The sequence below is a fragment of the Paroedura picta genome, chromosome 2 (assembly GCF_049243985.1).
Source record: "Paroedura picta isolate Pp20150507F chromosome 2, Ppicta_v3.0, whole genome shotgun sequence".
NCBI lineage: Eukaryota > Metazoa > Chordata > Lepidosauria > Squamata > Gekkonidae > Paroedura > Paroedura picta.
This window is the reverse complement of record NC_135370.1, coordinates 47,320,039-47,340,879: the sequence shown is the minus strand read 5'-3', so window position 1 is coordinate 47,340,879 and position 20,841 is coordinate 47,320,039. Positions and strand designations below refer to the sequence as shown.

General features: G+C 44.6%; 1 protein-coding gene across 9 annotated transcripts in view; it reads left to right on the top strand.

Moving 5' to 3' along the window:
- FMNL2 (formin like 2) overlaps positions 1-20,841 on the top strand; it is a 254,925-nt gene that overhangs the window by 152,584 nt on the left and 81,500 nt on the right. For all 9 annotated transcript variants that reach the window (XM_077320026.1, XM_077320022.1, XM_077320023.1 and 6 more), the window contains exon 3: positions 19,909-19,989. In XM_077320026.1, the coding sequence (XP_077176141.1) occupies positions 19,909-19,989 (81 nt within the window). The remainder of the gene's footprint in view (positions 1-19,908; positions 19,990-20,841) is intronic.

Here is a 20,841-nt window from a genome sequence, read left to right as displayed (position 1 = left end):
AGTTAATAGATAATTGGGTTTGATTCCCCACTCCTCTACATGGGGCAAGCTGAGTGGCCATGGGCTAGTCACAGTTCTCTTAGGACTGTTCTCACAGAGCAGTTCTGTTAGAACTCTCTGAGCCCACCTACCTCACAGAGTGTCTGTTGCAGGAAAAGGAAGGGAAAGGTGTTTGTAAGCTGCTCTGGACTCCTTTGGGTAGTGAAAAGTGGGGTTTTCTTCTTCAGTGTTTTATTCTGCATGGATGGGATGGGGCAAAAATATTAGGGTGACTTTACATTGGGGGTTGGGAATATTTTCCAAAGCTCTTTTTTGCCCCCTAATGGCTGGTCGGGACATAGCAGTTCAATTTTAGAAGGGGGAATTTCTCATCCAGGGGCAGTTGAAGATTTCCACTGTGTCACATTCAGGGCAAAGCCTACTGTTACTCAACCTGGGATTTCCAGGATATACAAATACAATGACAGTCAACAAGGCAACAGATAAGAATAAAGTCTACAAACTTGTTCAATCCAGGGATCAGAGAAAAAGAGGTTCCAGTGTGGGCAAATACAAGTAAAGGTTAACACGGACAGACTACATGGTCTGCAAGGCGCTGTGAATTGCTCAGTGTGTTCCTTTTATCTGCCTCATTAGATGACTCATCCCCGAAGCCCAGGTGCTGCTTCTTAGTGCTGAGTTCAGGTGCAAGTCCTTTGCTTCCCTGTCAGCTTTTTATTCCTGTTCCTGCAATGATTCTGCTCCAGGAATTAATACTAATCTCTGCTGAGCAATCAGGTGGGCACTCCTTCAGCTCTCTAAGAGCTGTTAAACTTTCTCTTCTCTTTCAGTCCTTTGCTGGTTTAGGAGAAACCAGTGGCAACTGATACTCTGACCCCTGTGTCAATTCTTCTTTCCCCCTGCCCGGCTGCAGCTGGAAAGCATTCTCATTTCCTGCTGCTTCTCTTGTTGAGTCTGCTTCTTGATCCAGCAGCTCAGGCAGGTATTCCACTGGTGAAGGGCCCAACTCTTTCGTTTTCTCCTCCTTATAGGAGAAGGCAGCTGGCTGGCCCATGACAGGCTATTGGTGATTCAAGTGACGATTTTATTAAATGTTGCTTTGGGAGCATCTGCTACTAAAGAATAATTGTATTACTGAAGTTAAATTGTAGAAATAATTTTGTGGTTAGCTCTGTCTCCTGTGGCAGCCATTTTGTTGCTGAGCCCACCATGCTGTGTCAGAATTCCAAATGTCTCCACAGGCTCGAAAAACAAACAAAACTCCTGGAGGAGACAGTACTGACTTTGGTAGACCAGTGGCATGCTGCATCAGCTCATTGACTGGAAGTGGCTCTCCAGAGTCCTTCATATTGTTGTCCATATCATGCTTTTGACTGTAGATGCCAAGGATTGAACCCAGGACTTTCTGTATACAAAGCTGATGTTCCTCCAGTGACCTATAACTTCATGTATCTTAAAACTGGGCTGTTAACCCATCTGCTGTAGGATATTCTGAAATCGGCTGTATCCCAGTTTTTATTTCCTGTGGATGCTGTTTTTAGACTGCAAGACTTGGTTTATGAGAGGTTTCTCCACTTACATTATAAACACATTTTGTTGGGGACAAGGGGACTCTAAAGAACATTAAATAGCTCTCTTGTTATTACAAAGTGGACTAATTTTAGAATCTTAACGAGTTAATGCAAAAGTGTTCTATTTTTAACATGAGTAATATGAATATATATATATATATATGCTTGCTTTATTGAGAATTGTAATTTAAAAATACAAGAGAGTTTTCAGAAAGAAGTTGGGCAGCATACCATTTCTCCTCATGGCTCCTAATGAGGTGAGCCGATTTCTAATCTGGCGGGCTGGGTTGATTCCGTGCTCTCTCACTTGCAACCAGCTGGGTGACCTTGGGCTCACCAGGCACTGATAAAGCTGTTCTGACCAAGCAGTAATATCAGGGTCTCTCAGCCCACCTCACAGGGTGTCTGTTGTGGGGAGAGGAAAGGGAAGGCGAATGTAAGCCGCTCTGAGACTCCTTCTGGTAGAGAAAAGTGGCATATAAGAACCAGCTCTTCTTTTTCTTCTTAGAGTTTTGAGGAACTGCATGATAGTAGGGAGGAATTTATACATACACCTGCTTTGTTGTGAAATGAGCTTTTGTAAAAATGTGTGCTTTCTTCATAAAGATGCAGTTTATTTTGCTTCTGAAGAAGTATGTAACCCGTGTCTGTTTTATTTCTCTTTCTGTATCAGATTTACATTTAACTCTGAGGTAGGGCTTCTCAGTCCCTCCTGTCAAACAGTGGGGAATGGGAGGGACTTACCAGGAGGGAGGTAACATTGCTGGCAACATGTCCACATCAATCCCAGCATGCTCCGGAAGTGACGTCATCACAATATGATGTTGGGTTGAGGCTTTGGTATTTGGTGGGGGGGGGAACACTGGTAAAAATGGCTTCTACCAGTGAGCTCTTGCCCAAATACCAGAGAGTTGCTGTGACGTTGCCACCATGCATGCACCGGACGTGATATTTCGTCGTCACTCTCTCCCTCTTCTGGTAAATCCCTCGACTGGCCAGTTGATCAGCAGCGGGAGGCAGGCGATCCTACCCCTAAGCCTGGTTTATGCATGTACAAGAATTAGGTGGTAGAATCACGAGGCTGTGGAATTTCAGACTGCAGGTGGCTCTTGCTGTTTCTGGATGCCGTTCCTTTAAAAATTTCATTCAGATCGAAAATGAGTACAGCAGAGAGAACAGTTCCAATCCAGACCAGTTTCTGCTGTGCTGTTTAGAAGCCCATTTAGGAATGGGCCATCTCATTCTGCTGCCTGCATAGGTCAGGAGTTGTCTTCTCATGCAAGTGGAAGAATCATAGCGATGGAAGGGACTTCCAGGGTCATCTAGTCCAGGAGGTAGTCAACCTGTGGTCCTCCAGATGTCCATGGACTACAATTCACATGAGCCCCTGGCAGCGTTTGCTGGCAGGGGCTCATGGGAATTGTAGTCCATGGACATCTGGAGGACCACAGGTTGACTACCCCTCTAGTCCAACCTCCCAATTCTGAGGTGGCAGGTTGCCCCAGTTTGAGCTGGAGGATCGGAATATTTTGGAATGCCGATGTACCAAACCCCTGCAAACAAAAAACAAACAAGCAAAAAGGGACAGTAGATAGGGGAAAAAAAATCTCATTTGTTCCCTGTGGTGCTAGTTTTCTGTCTGCAGGAAGGTTTGTTACATACGGGAGCATACCAGACTGGCTGGTCCTGGACTCATGAGCTGGCTTAAGCTAAAAACACAGACTGCGAGCCATGAGCTAAAAGACCAGCCAAAGGGCTTTGGCACATGCCTCTGGCAGTATCTACCCTTTATAAAATGCCTGGATCGGGAAGGGAAAAACCAATCCTTAGCAAAGATGTTAAATTACCAACAGTTACCAACAGTGTGTGTCTCTCTTTCCTGGAGCTAGCACAATTGCTTCTGCATGACTCGCTGTCTGGATAGGCAGAACCTGCTCAATTTGGGCCCATTTTAACCAGACCAATAAAATCCCTCATTGAAGACTGTTGTGTTCACTGGTATTATTACAAGCATTTGAATCACTCTGGGCGCCGCTTCATACAAAGAGCTTTCAACTCAGCAGCTTGCAATCCTGCTTTGGGTTTACATCAGCTGACTCTTAACGTTGTCTTTGTTGTATCTGCCTTGCAGTTGTGGCCCCCTCCGATATTTTCTGCCCCCCTCCAATATTTTCTTTTTAAAAATCAAAAGTATTTTGGGATTGAAAAACCAAACAAAACCCTGTACTGTCCCTGTGTGCACGCTCTCTCTCTCCCTCTCCCTCACTTAATTTGTACATTGCCCCTCACTGTGACATGTCGAGGCAATAAAATCAGAGTCTAGTAGCACCTTTGAGACCAACAAAGATTTATTCAGGGCGTGAGCTTTCGAGTGCAAGCACTCTTCCTCAGACTATGATCTCCTTACATGTCAGGGAATATATAGCAAAAATCAACATCAGTGGACTGTGTCACAACCAAATACAGCCAATGATAATCCTTTGTCAAAACAGCCAATCAGTCCCCTAGAATTCAGTGTACTTTACAAAGAGAAACCAAAATGCTGTTACCCAAGATCAAAGACTATCACCTCCACATATGTTGCTTGCTCCATACAACTGTGAGACATTCCTCCCAGGGATGCTGGTCACTTCCCAAGGACAGGGAGTCAAACACAAAATTCCATTACAATGCCATATCTTATATATCGAGGCAATGTACTTGGACACCAATAAAACAGGACATACATAAAACTATTTTAACAGTAAGAAACAGATTGTAACATTTATAACACTCAACTTCAGCATAATTTGGAAGCATTGAAACATTGATCATTGAGAAGTCCATGAGCTTGGGGACATGGAGGTGGTATGATTTCCTATAGAATCATAGAGTTGGAAGGGACCATACAGGCCATCTAGTCCAACCCCCTGCTCATTGCAGGATCAGCCCTAAGCATGCTAAAGCATCCAAGAAAAGTGTGTATCCAGCCTTTGCTTGAAGACTGCCAGTGAGGGGGAGTTCACCACCTCCTTAGGTAGCCTATTCCACTGCTGAACTACTCTGACTGTGGATTTTTTTCGTGATATCTAGCCTATATCATTGTACTTGTAGTTTAAACCCATTACTGCGTGTCCTCTCCTCTGCAGCCAACGGAAACAGCATCCTGCCCTCCTGACAGGGGCAAGTCCAGGTTGCACTAGGGCCTTCAGCCAAAAGCGTGGCAAAAGAGCTCCGTTTAATTTGCCTTAGATGTGCTATATTTCACCCAATTTATTGATTTCTAAATAGATTTTGGGGCCTGCAGAGGGCAACAGTCTTTTGAATAAATAAATAAAATGACATGGAACTATTATCAAGAACGTTTTGGGGAGTGATTTTACAACACACTATTTATGTACTCAGATTATTTTTTTTAAACTACACTCAGAGTGCATGGCTGGTTCTGCTTCAAGAACCTCTCAAGCTCTGGTCATTGCTGAATGGCACATGGATGTTTGGCTCAGCTACCATGCTGATGTGCTACAGCAGAACTGAGCACCAAGTGAAACACTGCCAGAAGAACTGTAGCCTGTGCCATAATGGTAATTACTTCAGCAACTAAGTTGGTCCTCTGCTTCATTTGAGTAGAGTATTTTTTTTCTACATCCAGAAGAAACTTTTAACTCCCAGCTAGCATTATCCAGCTGTTCTTTGTCAAGAGTGAATGCTTTAATTGAGCACTACAAAAAATAGTTTCATTATTCTCCTGGTTTTTTTCCCCGTCTGTGTATTTTTGTCTATGTGTGTGTTCATTTCTATCGATAAATATCGTTAGCTATGATCTTTGCTTAGTTCGTACTATTTCCTGGCATGGTCCTGCCACCTTTTCTTCCTGCCCACTGTTGCATCTTATACCAAAGATGAAAATGTGTAGATAATAAAGCTTTATATCAAACCAGAGTGCTTTGAAAGAATACCATGTAAACAATAGAAGAGGAAGTCACTAGAGTGAATTTCAATCTGTAAAACAATAGTTCAAGAATGCATTTTTATAAAGGCTGCAGGATACTGTGGTAGTCCAGGTTTTTATAAAAGGAACAGCACTGTAGACTATAGGAATGGGCATGAACCAGCCCACAAGGCAAAATTTGGACTGAACTTGGGCCATGTCAGAAATCAGGGACAGATGTTCAGGGAAGGTGTCTTCCTAGAACATTTACTGAACTTTGGGCTAGTTTGGGTGCTTGGGACCAGCCATTTAAACTTTAGTTTTTGCTCTTCTGCTTTGAAAGGGGGGAGGGGGACGTTGAACAGTGCAGAACCAAAGTTTATTTTTAAAATTTAATTAATCTTTATTTGAAATCTCACAAACAAGACATATCCAAGATCAGACTTCCAAACAAACTTTTCACCAAAGTATACCCAACACCAATATATCCTTGCTGATAAAGCTCTTTTCTAATTACTGTGAAGTTTTATAGCTCTGGAAAATCATCCCACTTGAGGTCCTGACATTGAGTTTTCATATGAGTCCATAATGGTTTCCAAGTCTTTACATGTCTGTCGATATTTTCACCTCTAATAATTTCAGAAAGTTCCAATATTTATGAATGCCAATCATCTTTTAGGGGGTATCTCAGAATTTCTCCAGTATATATATACACACACATATATAAATATATATGAAAGAGCTTTTTCATTTCATTATAAATTATATCCCAATATTCTTGAGCTTTTCTGCACTGCCTCTCCATATGGAAAAAAGGTCCTTTCACCTATTAACAACCTCCAACTTCCAACATTTATTAGGGTTTTTATTAGAAATTTTTGCTAGCTTCATCGTTATATACCATCTGTATATCATTTTATAGTGGTTTTCTTTCAGGGAGGTACAGTGTAATTTAAGTATTTCTTCCATAATTTTTCCCAGTTATCTAAGTTAATTGTATGACCAATGTCTCTAGCCCATTTAATCATTACGCCTTCACTATTTCATCTTCAGGATACCAATTTAAAAATAACTTGTACATTTTAGAAAGTAACCCTCTTTCCTCCTCTTTTATAATAATCCAATATTCAGATTTAGTTTTAGAAAACCCTGTTTTCAAATCCACAAAACCAAAGTTGAAATGAACCCTTTCCGGGGTAATTCCAGCCCTCTTTTTTTCCTGACTGCTGTGAAAGGGGTAACGGAGCCCTTTTCTTGGTGATCACCCTCTTTTCTCCTGGTCCGGGTGAGCCATGTTTGGGAGAAAGGTGGAAGGGAAATTTGTCCTAGTGCGGGAACTGAACTTGCTGAACTGGTTCAGTTCTGGTGTGGCCAGTTTGGGTTGTTTCAGTTCAGGGTTTGGTTTGTGGACCTCCCTGAACCAAACCACCAATTTTACCTCCTTGTGGCCAGGGTTCTTGAACAAGTTTTGAACACTTGACCTCAACACTTCTTGGGGGGCATAGCAGAAGAGGCAGTCTGATAGACACAAGGGTCCCAGTCCATTTAGGGATTTGAAAGTAACAATCAGAATCTTGAACCTGATTTGGTCCCCAGACTAGTTCCAGTGCAGCCAGGAGAACACAGGTGTAATATGTGCTCTCTAGTGGATCACGGTATGGACTTGGACCAGTTGGAATTTCTGGAGCAGGCAGCCCTGCATAGAGCAAGTTACAGTATTCTAGCTTGGAGGTGACTGTTCCATGCATCACCATGATTAGCTCAGGTGCTGACAGGGACGGTGCAAGTTGTGACTGTCGGAGATGGTCAAATGCCTGGTGGGCAACATTTGTGACCTGGGCCTCCATAAATAAGGACGCATCCAGAATCATATCCAGGCTCTTGACTGGTTGAAAGTAAGTGGCACCACATCAAGATAACCTCCACCTTAGCTAGGTTTATCTTCATCTGACTCCGCTTGATCCAGTCCTACTCGGCTTCCGTATGTTTGACCATCTGGGGGTATGGCTGGCTGGTTGTCCCATCACCAGAAATAGCTGGGTTCCATCCGTGTACTGTTGCAACCCAGCCTGAAACTCTGGGCTTGCTCGGCAAGAGGTCATATGCAGATGTTAAATAACTTTGGGGAGAGAATAGCTCTCTGCGGAACCCCACATACCAGGGCCTGTTACTGGGATGTTCTGTCCCATTGCGCCAGCCTCTTTCCCTGACCTTGGAAAAAAGACAGCGGTTTTAAGGCTGTGCCTTGAATCCCCATGTTGGCTAGGCCAGTGGTCCCCAACCTTTATTAGGCTGGGGACCGGCAGGGCATTGGGTCGCACCCGCAGGGACCCATGCTTTGGGCCGCGCCCGCGGATCGGGCCGCGCCCACGAGCCGTGCCCGGCCGCGCCCGAGGGCCGCACCCGCGAGCCGCGCCCGGCCGCGCCCGAGGGCCGCACCCGCGAGCCGCACCCGACCGCGCCCGCGGGCCGCACCCACGGATCAGGCCGCACCCGCAGGCCGCGCCCACGGATCGGGCCGAGCGGGCGCGGCCTGCACGGGCGCGGCCCGGCCCTGATTCCCTCCCCGCCCTCCCGCAGTAAGTACCTTCCCGGGCCGCAAGCTTGCGGCCTGGGAAGTTTTTTACTGCGGGGGGGGCGGGGAGAGGAAGCCGCGGCCCGGCGCCATGGCCTTTGCGGCCCGGCGCCGGGCCGCGGCCCGCAGGTTGGGGACCACTGGGCTAGGCAATAGGCATGGTCGACAGGGACAAATGCTGTTGAGTCCATCAAGAACAGCAGCAGCAGTATTCTGCATCTCACCCCATTTGAATCTTTTATGAATCTCTTATTTACAGGAACACAGTTGCAGATATATGGCAAATGGAAATTCAACTCAGTGTCTTAGATGCATTCAGAATTCAATTACAAACAATGCAGTGTGATTTAACCATTCTTTGTGAATACACAAGGCGCAAAAGGTTAATTGTATGACTGGGGTGATGTTTTGGTTCTTACATTTAAAGCCATCCGCAGCCAGGGCCCCACGTGTCTGAGGGACTGCTTGCCTCATGATGCCCCTCACGGGGCTCTTCCTTCTGTGGGTAGGAATCTGCTGGCTGTCCCCGGCCTCCCTAACCTGGTGGAATGAGCTCCCGGAACAGCTAAGGGCCCTAACAGAGCTGTCAACATCCTGCAGGGCCTGTAAGACAGAGCTCTTCCGTCAGGCTTTTGGTTCAGGTCAGGCCAGGAAGATCGGCTCCCTCCTTGTACAGGCCTACTTAAGCCTGCTGGCCAGACATTGCCTGAAGTTGCTCTCCCCTGGGGAGATGACAGCTGTTGTGAATAGGAGATGGGGGTGAAGCAAGAGAGAGGAAGGATGTTTCGCAGATTGAGATTTTGCCTCCATCTTGGGTAGTCTTCAACTTGTATAGTTTTATATGGCGTTTCTCCCTTGATATTCAGGAGGACGCCTCAGTGGGTGTTTCCCGCCACTTTAAAGTTAAAGTGGCAGGAAACACCCACCGAGGCGTCCTCCTGACTTCAAGGAGAAGGACCATTCATGGTAAGTGATTCAATGGTCCTTTTATGTAAACCACCACGAGTTGGCTGAGTCCGGGAGTGCCGGTTAAGAAATATGAAAATGAATGAATGTTGCAAAAACTGGTATAATTTGGTTTTTTTAGAGCGAGAGTTTTAAGCTGGAAATCTCCAACTATGGCTAACTTTGGTTGCAGTGCCTTTTCTTAGTGTCAGCTCCTCTTCCACCATGTGTTAATCAGATGGGTTTTGAATAAACATCGCATTAATCGGTTTCAGCATTTTCCTGTAATGTTCAAAATGGAAATTTGCATTTTCCCCTTGGGCAGATTTGCAAGCTGTTCCTGAACTGGGAGTTTGTATATTTCTCTGAAGGGACAGTGCAAAATTCGACTTAGGACATTTCAAAACGGCATGAAGACAGTAAGGCCATTCCTCCCCTTTTCTTCCATCAGCAGACACCACAGAGATTTGAAGAAGTGTTCTTACTTGTGTTAATGTTTCTCAAAGGATATGATGGGGGTGGGGGCAGGGTTTGATCTGAAATTAAATGTACTCTTAGATTTTCAAAGAAAAACACTTTTAGATGAAAACCGGGTTAACCTCATACCATGTCAGTTTATAATGTTTCCTGATCATTACAAGTGTTCAGTGCTGCCCAAAGAACTCCCAGCTTCTTGACAATTAGACTAAACACAGTAACGTTGTGTATTCATTGAGGAACTCCCAAGAAGAAAAAAACATTAAACTGCTCTGAATAACAAGGAAGAAATGTTTTACTGATGGCTGGTTTTTGAATATTCCATTTTTCTGTATGTGTGAGAAAAACATCAGTTTTATTGCTGACATTACTTTAAAGGTGGCTTATAAAGTGCTTTATAACAGGACTTTATCCCTCCAATCCTGAAAGCACACACCTCTTTACTTCCATAATTAACACTGCAGTCTGAAGCACAGTCTAAATCCATTAAGGTCAATAGGCTTAGAAGGATGTAACTATGGTTAGGATGACACTGCTAGTCTCTTGGCATTGAACTGGTCTGTTCATCTAGCTCAGCCTTTTTCAACCTTTTGACCATGGAGTTACCGCTAAAATATTCTTCAGGTTTTTAGGTACCAGGAAGTGATATCAGCTGGCCACACCTCCGTATCTCACCCCCTGAAAGTGAGAAGAGCCTCTGATGGCAAAGGTTTAAATGGCTGCCCCCCACTTTCCACTCCCTCCAGGCCCATCAGTGGCCACTTTGGAAGCGGGGAGGTCAGCCTGCCTAAATAAGGATAGAACTAAAAAAATAAAATAAAAAAAACCCTTTTCTTTCCTTTTCTCACTGAGCAGGAAACTGCAGGCCCAGGATGGGAGATTTCTCCCTAGCCACCATTTTGAAAAACCCCATGCTGTGGTACCTTTGGGGGACCTTGGAAAACTCTGAACTACGTGATAGTGCACTGTTCAGATAATCGATTCAGGTGGGTAGCCATGCTGGCCTGAACCAACTGAATAAAGATGGAGTCCAATGGCATCTTTAAGACAAACAGAGTTATCTGGAAAAGTATGCATGCACACGAAAGCTCATATCTTGAATAGAACTTGGCTGGTCTTAAAGCTATCACTGAATGCAAAATTTGTTTAGATCATCATCATCTTTATGATGGATCCCACTGCTATAAAAGACTGCTGTCTAAGTCTCACCCATTGATTCGAAGGAACATAGAAATAAGACAACAGATTTTAATGGTAAACTACTTTGGGAGCCAGCCTAGCTGAAAAGTGGGAAATGAGTAAATCAAATAAATAGTTAAAAACAGCAAAAGGTAGAAAATAGGAATGGGGAAGGCAAACGCCTTTTGTTATTATGTATGTACTAGCTTCAAAGCCCGTTCCTAAAAATGGGCCTTGAAAGGCCCCCCTTCGCTGGCCCCTGGCCAGGCAGCATAAGGTGGCTTTGGGCTGGATCTCTCAGCCAGATCAAGTAAAGCAGGCAGGGGCTGGCCAGCTCATTAGCAGGCCCGGGACAGAGCTCCTAAGCAGGCAGTCAGCAGGCCGGGAGGCGCTCATTAGTAGGCCCAGCCTAGCAGGCCCTTTCCCCTTACCTGCTGCTGGCTCCAGGCACTTAGGCGTGTCTGAGAGGAAGAGGCTAGAGTCCAGGGACGGAGGGTGGGAGCTGCATTGCTGGCTGCACCCTGATTGGCCCTATTCCAACTTGGACAGCTGGACACGTCCCACCCCCAGGCGGGAACCATGGATGAATAAGGATTTATGATTTTGACTTATATCCCGCCACACTCCGTGGCCTTGTGGCGGATTATAGGAAAACAGATTAATACCCCAGTAAAATCTATCATAAATCACCCAATACCATAAAAACGCGTAAAACAGTAGCATAATCCCCAGTCCTCCCCAATCTACACTCAGCTATCACAGGTATAGGATCTCAGAGTGATATAGTGTTGGCCAGAGGAGGGGCCTGAGTTGTCTCTGAAACCTGGCCTCAACTAAAGACCTGGCAGAAGAGCTCTGATTTGCAGGCCCTACGGAACTGAGACAGCTCCATCAGAGCCCTCAACTCTTCTGGGAGCTTATTCCACCAGGTCAGGGCCACTGATGGCCCCAGGCCAAGACCCGTGGGAGCCCCAAATGGCAGTGTAGGATGCATTAATCTACCTTGACTGCTCTGCCTTCCTCTGACAAGGAGTAGGACCAGCTGTGAGCTCTCTGGCTGAGGGCTGCCCTAAGCAGCTTGGCTGTATTTCAGGTGGGCTTTGAGGCAAGGTCCTTTATGGGTGCAAGGCATGCATTTTCCTGCCCGTGCCTCCAGACGACTCCTTGCTCCAGCTCGCCACAGCAAAGCTCTGTCTGACTGATTCCAAGTTTCCTGACCTCGGCCTGATTTTTGATGACACTCCCAGCTGCAGATCCTTGGCTTCAGCTTCTGACTATGTCCCCATCTTTTGACCATGGTTTGGATTTGACTGTTTCTCTGGTTCTCGACCCCAGCTCGGCTTGATTCTGCTCCCCGCCCCGCTTACAGTGTGAACTGTCTCCCTGTCCCCAAACCTCCTGGATTGGACTCTGGTTTGTGTACTCCTGTCTCGGCACCTCGACCTGGTCAAGTAGGTGTGGCCTGGCAGGGCAGCACAGCTGATCAGGTCAATTTAGAAGTATGACCCCCAAAAGGGTTCTCCAGAATGCTAAGAATGCTATTTTTAAAATACCTACAGTGGTGGTCAGGTCTCTAGGTTGGTGACTGGGTGTTGCTAACTTGTTCTGCTTTCCTCTGTTATTTGAAGTTGTTTCCCCAATGCCACCAGTTCAGTAAAATATAACAAAACAGTGGCACAATATCCTGCCCTGCTCTAATGCTACAGAAATTCGACTACCCAAAATATAACTAGGTAACATACAGAAGTCATGGATGGGCAAAATATTCTCCCTGTCTAGCGGTACAGTATAGGAAATAATAGGTGACAGCAGAGACTTCTTGGAAATAAAATGGTTGGAGAATTTGCTTTCATGGCTTCCTGCAATAGGCTTGAATTTCTAACAAATAAATGGCTGAATTGTATAGGCATTTTGCTTTGATAGTAGAAGTGGAGGAATCTCTGTGTCCCAAAAGATATATGACTGCCTCGTCATCACCTTTTATTTGAAAGCTGAGAACAAGGTATTTAACGCCTACCGAAAGTCATAATGTACATTTGTTGTATTGACGCTGAGCTGAGCAATCCATTCTAGAAATACAAATAGAAATGCAGCTGATGTTTTTTTTTTAAACGAACCTGTTGTCATTCCAATCAGCTAGCTCTAGCTTCAATTTCCCCTCCAATTTCCCAAGCGATGTGGCCTTTGTTAGTTTTTCAGCTACTAGTTAAAACATTTCCAAATTGGTTGAGGCTTAGCTCAGACAGGGCAGTTTAAGCTTGTCTGTGTGAGAATTGTGTGTTTGGATGTTTTAGTAGCCTGTATTCAATTCTTATCCCAGAAGTGCATTTAGCTGCAATTGGAAGCTTCTCGCAAGACCTGGGACTTCCAGAATGCTTCATTTGCAAGCATAACGGGAACAATAGAAACTGGAGACATGCCAGAAATAGGAAGGAAGACTGGAGGGAAGGGATTGGGGACAGTTGTAAAAAAGTTTGAGCAAACAATATCCCCAGCAGGCTAATGTGCTTTCTGCAGCCATGAGTTTTTAAATAGATCTGTCTGCTCAAGAGATGGCGCGGGGTGGAGAGGAACGATGATTTTGCTATATGAGTTTCAATCAGACGATTGCACTTTATGGATTATACATGCCAGGTTTATGATTCAGTGAACAGTTTTGCACATGACTAAGTAAAAAAACAACCAAATGAAAAGCACTCTGGTGCATCAGGGAATCTATATATTTTGCAAGTGCAGGGAGATCTGCAGACATCTAAATCTGCTAATTGAACCCACAATGGGCGAAAGGAAATTTTTATCCAAACTTGTGGGGTTTCCCAAGTCCAAAAAGGGCCAGTTTGGTTGCCCCAGAGGCAGCATCTAGGCATCCACTTTGCCTTCTCCACGACCTTAGACTAAAGTTTGATTGCATTCAGAACTTTCTGCAAAGAAGCATCAAAACACAAGAAGTATGAATCCACGTTGAAGTCAAGTCTTCTAAGGATCTGGACCACAACCATGACATCATCCTACTCCCTCTGCATATCCCATCCCCTCACCAACCTCCTTTGCTAGCTCTTTTTTGGATGCAGATAATGATCACCCTAGCATCCCTGTGGGACAGTTTGTACCATTTGAACCAGGACCTCCTTTAACTTGGCAATCTGTAGGCCCTCAGCATTCTTACTTTATGTCACCAGCCTACTTAAATATATGGGTTGGACATCACACTCAAATGGCCCAAAGACAAGGGGCTCCACATGGATTCCATTTCATTCCCCATACTATGAGCCTGAAGAATACCTCATTATAGGGAGTGCCTCAGACCCGTGTGATAATGTGGACAATTTGGCATGTCTCATCTTGAACCCTCTCAGTGAATGCAACTTATTCACACCTTCCTCAGTCCTACCAAAGGAATGGCTTTTTTTCCCTACGGACAAAACATTACGGAAATAGTGACTATGCATAAGGAGTTTGTTGGCCACTCCCATAGGGAGGCGCTTTGGAGGCGAGGGATCTCCTGGAGGTGCTGACAGGCCTGGCTTTGGAGGATCCAAAGAGAACTCACAGCCTGGTATGAGCCAGGGTAAGACCCAGCCCTAATATGTAAAGTCCTGGGACAAAACTCCCACCAGCCCTGAGGATGTCCTGGAAGAGCAGCACCGATGACCCCAGGCCAAGACCCCTGTGAGCCCCCAATGGCAGGGTTGGAAGTGCTGATCTACCTTGACAGCTGTCAGAAGTTCGGCATGCCTGTCAGCTTGCAGTCAAGGTAGATGGGGCCTAGCTGCATTGCCTTCCTCAACAAGGACTAGGACCAGCTGTGAGCCCTCTGGCTGAGGGATGCCCCAACCAGCTCAGCTGTATTTCAGGAGGGCCTTGAAGTAAGGTCGTTTGTGGGTGCAAAGCATGCATTTATCTCCCCGTCTCTCCAGACGACTCCTTGCTCCGGTTCACTGCAGCAAAGCTCTGTCTGACTGACTCTGAGTTTCCTGACCTCGGCCTGATTTTTGATGACACTTTTGGCACCACACCCTTGGCTTCAGCTTCTGACTACGTCCTCATCTTCTGACCATGGTTTGGCTTTGACTGTTTCTCTGGTTCTTGACCTCAGCTCATCTTGACTCTGCTCCCCACACCGCTTACTGTGTGAACTGGCTCCCAACCTCCTAGACTGGACTCTTGCTTGTGTACCCATCTCGGCACGTCAACCTGGCCAAGTAGATATGGCCCAGCAGGGCAGCACAGTTAATCAGGTTAACTAAGAAGTATGACCCCAAAAAGAATTCCCCTGGATGCTATTTTTTTAAATACCTATGGTGGCGGTCAGGTCTCTAGATTGGTGGCTGGGTATCACTAACTTGTTGTAAGGGATCCAATTTGGTTTTTTGGTTCCTCAGATTAGTGTGACGATGGATTCTTCCCTGTCTGGTTGGAGTGATCATTGCAAGGATTTTTTGGTAGGGGCCTTTGAGGCAAAGTATTAATGTCCTGAAGCTTTGTGCTGCAAGACATGCCCTTACCTCCTTTTCAGATATTCTTAAAGACAAAAGATGGACAATATTGCAACAGTGTACTATTTCAACAAACAAGGAGGCACAGGTTCCTGGAAGCTTTGTTTGGAAGCAATAGCAGTGTATTGGGGCACTTTCCAGGGCCATCCATATGGAAATATAGACACAGATAACTTGTGTAGGGTCTATCAGATCACCTGCACATGCTCTGAGACAAATACATCAGGATGATTTTTGACACCTGGGTGCATCCTTCGGTTGACCTGTTTACCAAGTCGAGTTCAGGAAAGCACCAGAATTCTGCTCCCTGGCTGGCAGCGATCCCCTGATCAGGCATACTCTTCTATCCATTCCATCTCCTAAACAAAGCTATAGGAAAGATGTAAGCTGATAGGACGGATTGTATCCTAGTAGCTGCATTCTGGCTTTGCCAGATCAGGTTCTCGGAGCTGCTAAGCCTCTAGTGGTCATGGGCTACATCTCCTCCTCCCTCCTGGAGCTGCTGATGCAAAGCCCATTATTGCACCACAATGTAGTCCATTGTAGTTCTATTGATAGATTAGATTTATAGCCTGCCACTCCCAAAGCGGCTCATAAGAGGTTACAACTATTCATTAAAATCCCCAGTAAAACCCCACATAAAATCCAGCATACAATACAAACAACTGGCCGCCAATGTTAACCCTCCCCCCCCCCAGTCCACCAGACAGCATCCATCGTGGGAGGTAGGAGTTTGCCCGATGGACTGCTGTAGCCTGAGGAGAGGACTCTGATCTTGCTGCCCTAGTTTCAACCAAAGACCATTGGTGAGTTCCTTCTCTGGGTATCTGCAAGGCGGCAACCTGGTCAACAGAGGACATTTGTAAAGTATTGTGTTTTAGATCTTCAGGTGAAGAGAAGGGCAGGTGTGGGCAAGGCTATTCTACAGCCTCTACAGGTGAGTCTCCATTGAGAGGCTCACCTCACCTGCTCTGTTGAATAGCTCATTAATGGTCCCAGTGTGGATCTGCACAAGAAGATGGAAGATGAAAACAAATTGCACTTACCTGTAACTATTGGTCATTGACGTCTTCTGTTTGGACACACATTCCCTTCTTCATGCCCTACTATAAGCTGTTACAAGGCTTGTTGTGCCATAAAAGGGGGCTCGTAGTGTCTTATAGGGAATTGAGGGAAGGGAGTACCCTGGAGAATGTTGATGTGCTTGTTAGGAATCCTGCACATACACTGTCTCCTACAGGGTCAGAGTGTTCCCTCTTTTTAAGCTAGAATGAAAATGTTTTCATTCTAGTTTTTAAGCTAGAATGAAAATGTCTGCAGTCAGGCTGCAAAGGCACAGTCCCAATACTGTCTGCACAGAAGATGTCAATGAACACCAGTTACAGGTAAGTGCAACTCCGGTTTTCTGTTGACTATTTCCATCTGACTGCCCATTTTTCTAATTTATTGGGGGAGATCAGGATTATTTGAGTGGACATAAAATATATTATCTTAATTGCCCCAAATAAAGGTAAAGGTATTCACTGTGCAAGCACCAGGTCATGTCTGACCAGGTCCTGTCTGACCCAGGTCATGTCTGATGCCCTTTAGCGTTTTCATGGCAGACTCAATATAGGGTGGCTTTGCCAGTGCCTTCCCCAGTCATTACTGTCCCCCCCCCCCCCAGCAAGCTGGGTACTCACCAACCTCGGAAGGATGGAAGGCTGAGTCAACCTTGAGCCAGCTGCTGGGATCAAACTCCCAGCCTCATGGACAGAGCTTCAGACAGCATGTAATCTGCCGTAACACTCTGCACCACAAGAGGCTCTATACCTCAAATATGAGAACTTTATTAGACCATGACAGCATATGGGATATTGACCATCAAGCGACCAATTTATTCATTTGAGATGAATACCCTTTTCGATATGGCCATAACATTATGACTGTGGACAACATAGTGCTTCCCCCCACCAGCCTGAACCATAGTTAAAAGGTAAACAACGCTCTACATTTCAGTTTAAATCTTTTGATTTTTCAAAAATAAGGGAGCCCTGCACATGATCTTTGCCAGTGCTTCTTTCTAGCAAAGTTCTAGGAGGCACTAGTGGAAAAGGCTAAAAAGGATGCGTAGACACATTAACCTAAGGATACATATGGCATGATGTACCAGTGAAGAGGACATGTGGTCTGTAGCATACAACAAGATGTGGAGGAATAAGTGGATATTTTAAAAATTGTGTAATGTGTGAATTGCTGTTTCAAGAAAACAGTAGAGTCTTCTATTTCCTCCTTCAGGTAGAACTTGGTTATCAGTATTTATCAATCAAGAGTGCCGGTGCTTTGGGTAATCAAAAGCCCATTATCAGGCATGATAAGCATATTAATGTGCATGAGATTTTCTTCTTGTTGACATAAAACCTAGATGTGGCATTATGAGTCAGTATTGTGGACTTAATGTGTGTTTACAGAAGATAAGCAAACAGTTAAAATATTGTACAGTAGCATTGTATATTGTTCAAGACACTGCCACACTGTAATTTTGAAATCAGGATGTAAACAAAAAGGAAACCTTTAAATATCATTACCCAGATTGTAGGGGGTGAGAAAGTAAATCTTACTCAGGAAATAGCTCATGTTTATTGTATTTCTGAAACTTCAAGATCTGCATTCACACACACACACCATTTTATTTGTAGCTGGACCTTGAGAACAGTGTTTTGTGGATTTAGAAATAATGGTTTAACCCGACAAGCTTCACTGTTCGGATGGGTCAGTGTTGTTGTACTTGTGGTGTCATGCTGACATTGGCATGTATCCAACCAACCATTCACAGAAAGCATAATACAAAGTCTCTCCATTCTGCAGTACCTTTCAACCCCCATACCATTTCTGGGATGGTAGGACTCTTGTGGAGGAACACTTGGCATGGGAGGATGAAATCAGTCTCTTTCAGTAGTGGAACTGCACTTGCAGCAAAGAAAAGTGATGCAGTTTCAGGAGAGAACATGTATGGTGTAGTGGTTAAGAGTCAGTGTAGCATCTGGGGTACCTGGGTTCAAATACACACCCATGCTGTGGAAGCTCCCTCGATGACCTTGGGCCAGTCACACTTTCTCAGCTTAACCTACCTTCAAAGTTAAAATGGAAGACAAGGAAACCTATCCCCAGAGGACGTAGCCACAGTGATCCATGCAACAGGGTTGACTTTTGTAACTTGCTTTACACAGGCCTTCCCTTAACCTTGACGCAGAAATTGCATCTGGTCCAGAATGCAGCTGCTAGGGTTCTCACAGGGACATCTTAGAGGGCTTACATCTAGCCTGTGCTGAGGCAGCTGATTGTCAGTTGAGTCCCAGATCAGTGGTCCCTGGCCCAAGGGAGGTGTGTCTGGCCTCGACCATGGACAGGGCCTTCTCGCTCTTGGACCCAAGCTGGTGGAATGAGCTCCTGGAACAGCTGAGGGTTCTGCAGCAGCTTTCTCAGTTCCATAGGACCTGCAAGATAGAGCTCTTCCATCAGGTATTTGGTTGAGGCCTGAGCAATTAAAATCTTTGGACCCTCCTCGCCATAGCTGTAATCTCCTTGCTTATCCTCCCAAGGTACAGGATATGGTGGGGGTTCTGTTGAGTTGGGTGGGGGCTTGGGGATTGGATTGCTTCCACTGTTCTTAATTTTCAGGGTTGGGGTTTTTATGTTTTATTGTGAGGATTTTTATTGTAACCTGCCACTGATAAATCAATAAACATTGTAAGCTGTTCTTGGTCACCATTGAGTAAAAAGATGGGGTACAAGTGAAATACATAATAAAAAGAATCTTGTCTCTTAACAGTTTTAAACGTGTTTGGGAGGGTAAATTGTATTTGAGGAGAACTGTTTACTCCTGACTTCCACCATCTTGAAGTAGCTTCTTGAGGGGAAAAGGGGCTACGATGCATTTCTGTGTAATTGTTGCAGATCTGATGTGATTCAGGCAGGTACGCTTATGATGTGATTGTGGCTATTATTTGTTTGACACTTCCAGTAGTTTTATTCTTTTTTATGAGCAGGATCATAAATTTAAAAAAAAACACTTAGATTTACATTTGTAAATAATTTCCACTTTTCCTGTTCTATAGCTGGCTTTCTTTGTGTTCTCTTAGTTTCATTTTTAGTGCACCTCCCTGCTCCAAAGGAGTTATTTAGTAGTAAAGTATAATGAGATGTTGAATCAAAGAAGAAGAAAAAAATAAGAGGAATAAATTCAAAATAAGGATGTGGCTTCCATATTTACGGCTGTGCTTTTGATTGTTCTGTAGCTGGTTGCCTGATCTCATGAAGCCTTATAAAAGTCATAATGTGCATAATTAATACATTCTTCCACCTGGAAGAAGGTGAAGAACAAAGCAGTTAAGTTGTTTGTGCAAAAGGGTTAAGGTTTTTTTTTTCTTTTTTACTGCTTTTGGCGAGTTATAAAGAAGGTGGAAAAATGTAGAGCAATAAGTTAAAGTTTTGTATTGAAATTGATAAGCAGCATATTTAACACCTAAAGGAAGTGCATCTTCCCATGGTGCGTAATTATTCTACAGAATTAATTAACACAGGAGGTGGTAGTGTTGTGAACCTGCACAACTGTTTTGCTTTTAATTACAGGATGCTTAATTCTTCCAGAGTATTTGTCCTCCTAGGCCATAGTTCTAGAATATAATGCAATGTGGCATGTTTATTAATGACATTTAGCTGTACTACAGGTGTATTAACTGCTGGGTGGCTAATGGTTGCTTATCTTTCCTACAGGAAAGATTTCAGGTGAAGAATCCTCCACACACTTATATCCAGAAATTAAAAGGCTATCTTGACCCAGCAGTAACTCGGAAGGTAAGAGATTTGTTTTCTTTAAACAACAGGAGCCAGCAAAGTAAAGTAGTTATGCTCCCCATTTCTGTATCCCTAAAAATGATTCCTTGTACATAAGCAAAGCTAGGAAGAAAACTAAGTTTTTCTCTGATGTATTAGTTTTCTATATACAAGTACATCACTCTTCTCCTCCTTACCCCCTTCAAGACATATAGCCTGAAGTTATGTAGACCACCTCAAACTCAGTTCTGCTGATGACACAAACTGACCGACCCTTTCAGGGCACAGAAATGATTTCTATATTTAAAATAAAGTGCAAACATGCTTCCATTTATTGTAACAAGGCTGGTTGAGCATTGAGAGATGCCTTCACAGGTCAGTGGACACATATTTCAATAAGTATTGCGGACCCAGTAGACTTCTGGCATGATGAAGTTTTTAGTGCCGTGCCTTGAGTGCCGTGATGCACCACAGTGCTTATAGCTACAGAATATAGCACTTGCAGGCCCCAAGTTCAAATCCACTCCAGACTATAAATGCCTAAGAGAATTTATGCTCACCTGGCCAGTTCTCCATTTCTGCACTGAAGGTGATGAGCCTTCCAGTTCCAAAATTTACCCCTGTGATCATGATGTTAGCCTTTCAATCATGTCCAACTCTTGACAATCCTATGATCTTGCACTGCTTCTTTGAGTTGAGTAATGCTCTGGCCAGTGTCCATTCTGATCGTGTCTAGCCATTGTGTTCCTACTCGGCCTGGTTTCCTGTTACCATTGACCAATCCTAGCATAACTGAGTCGGATTGCATGATGTAGCTGAAGTAAGCGAGCCGCAGTTTCAGGATTTTGCCTTCCAGCAATATATCAGGCTCTA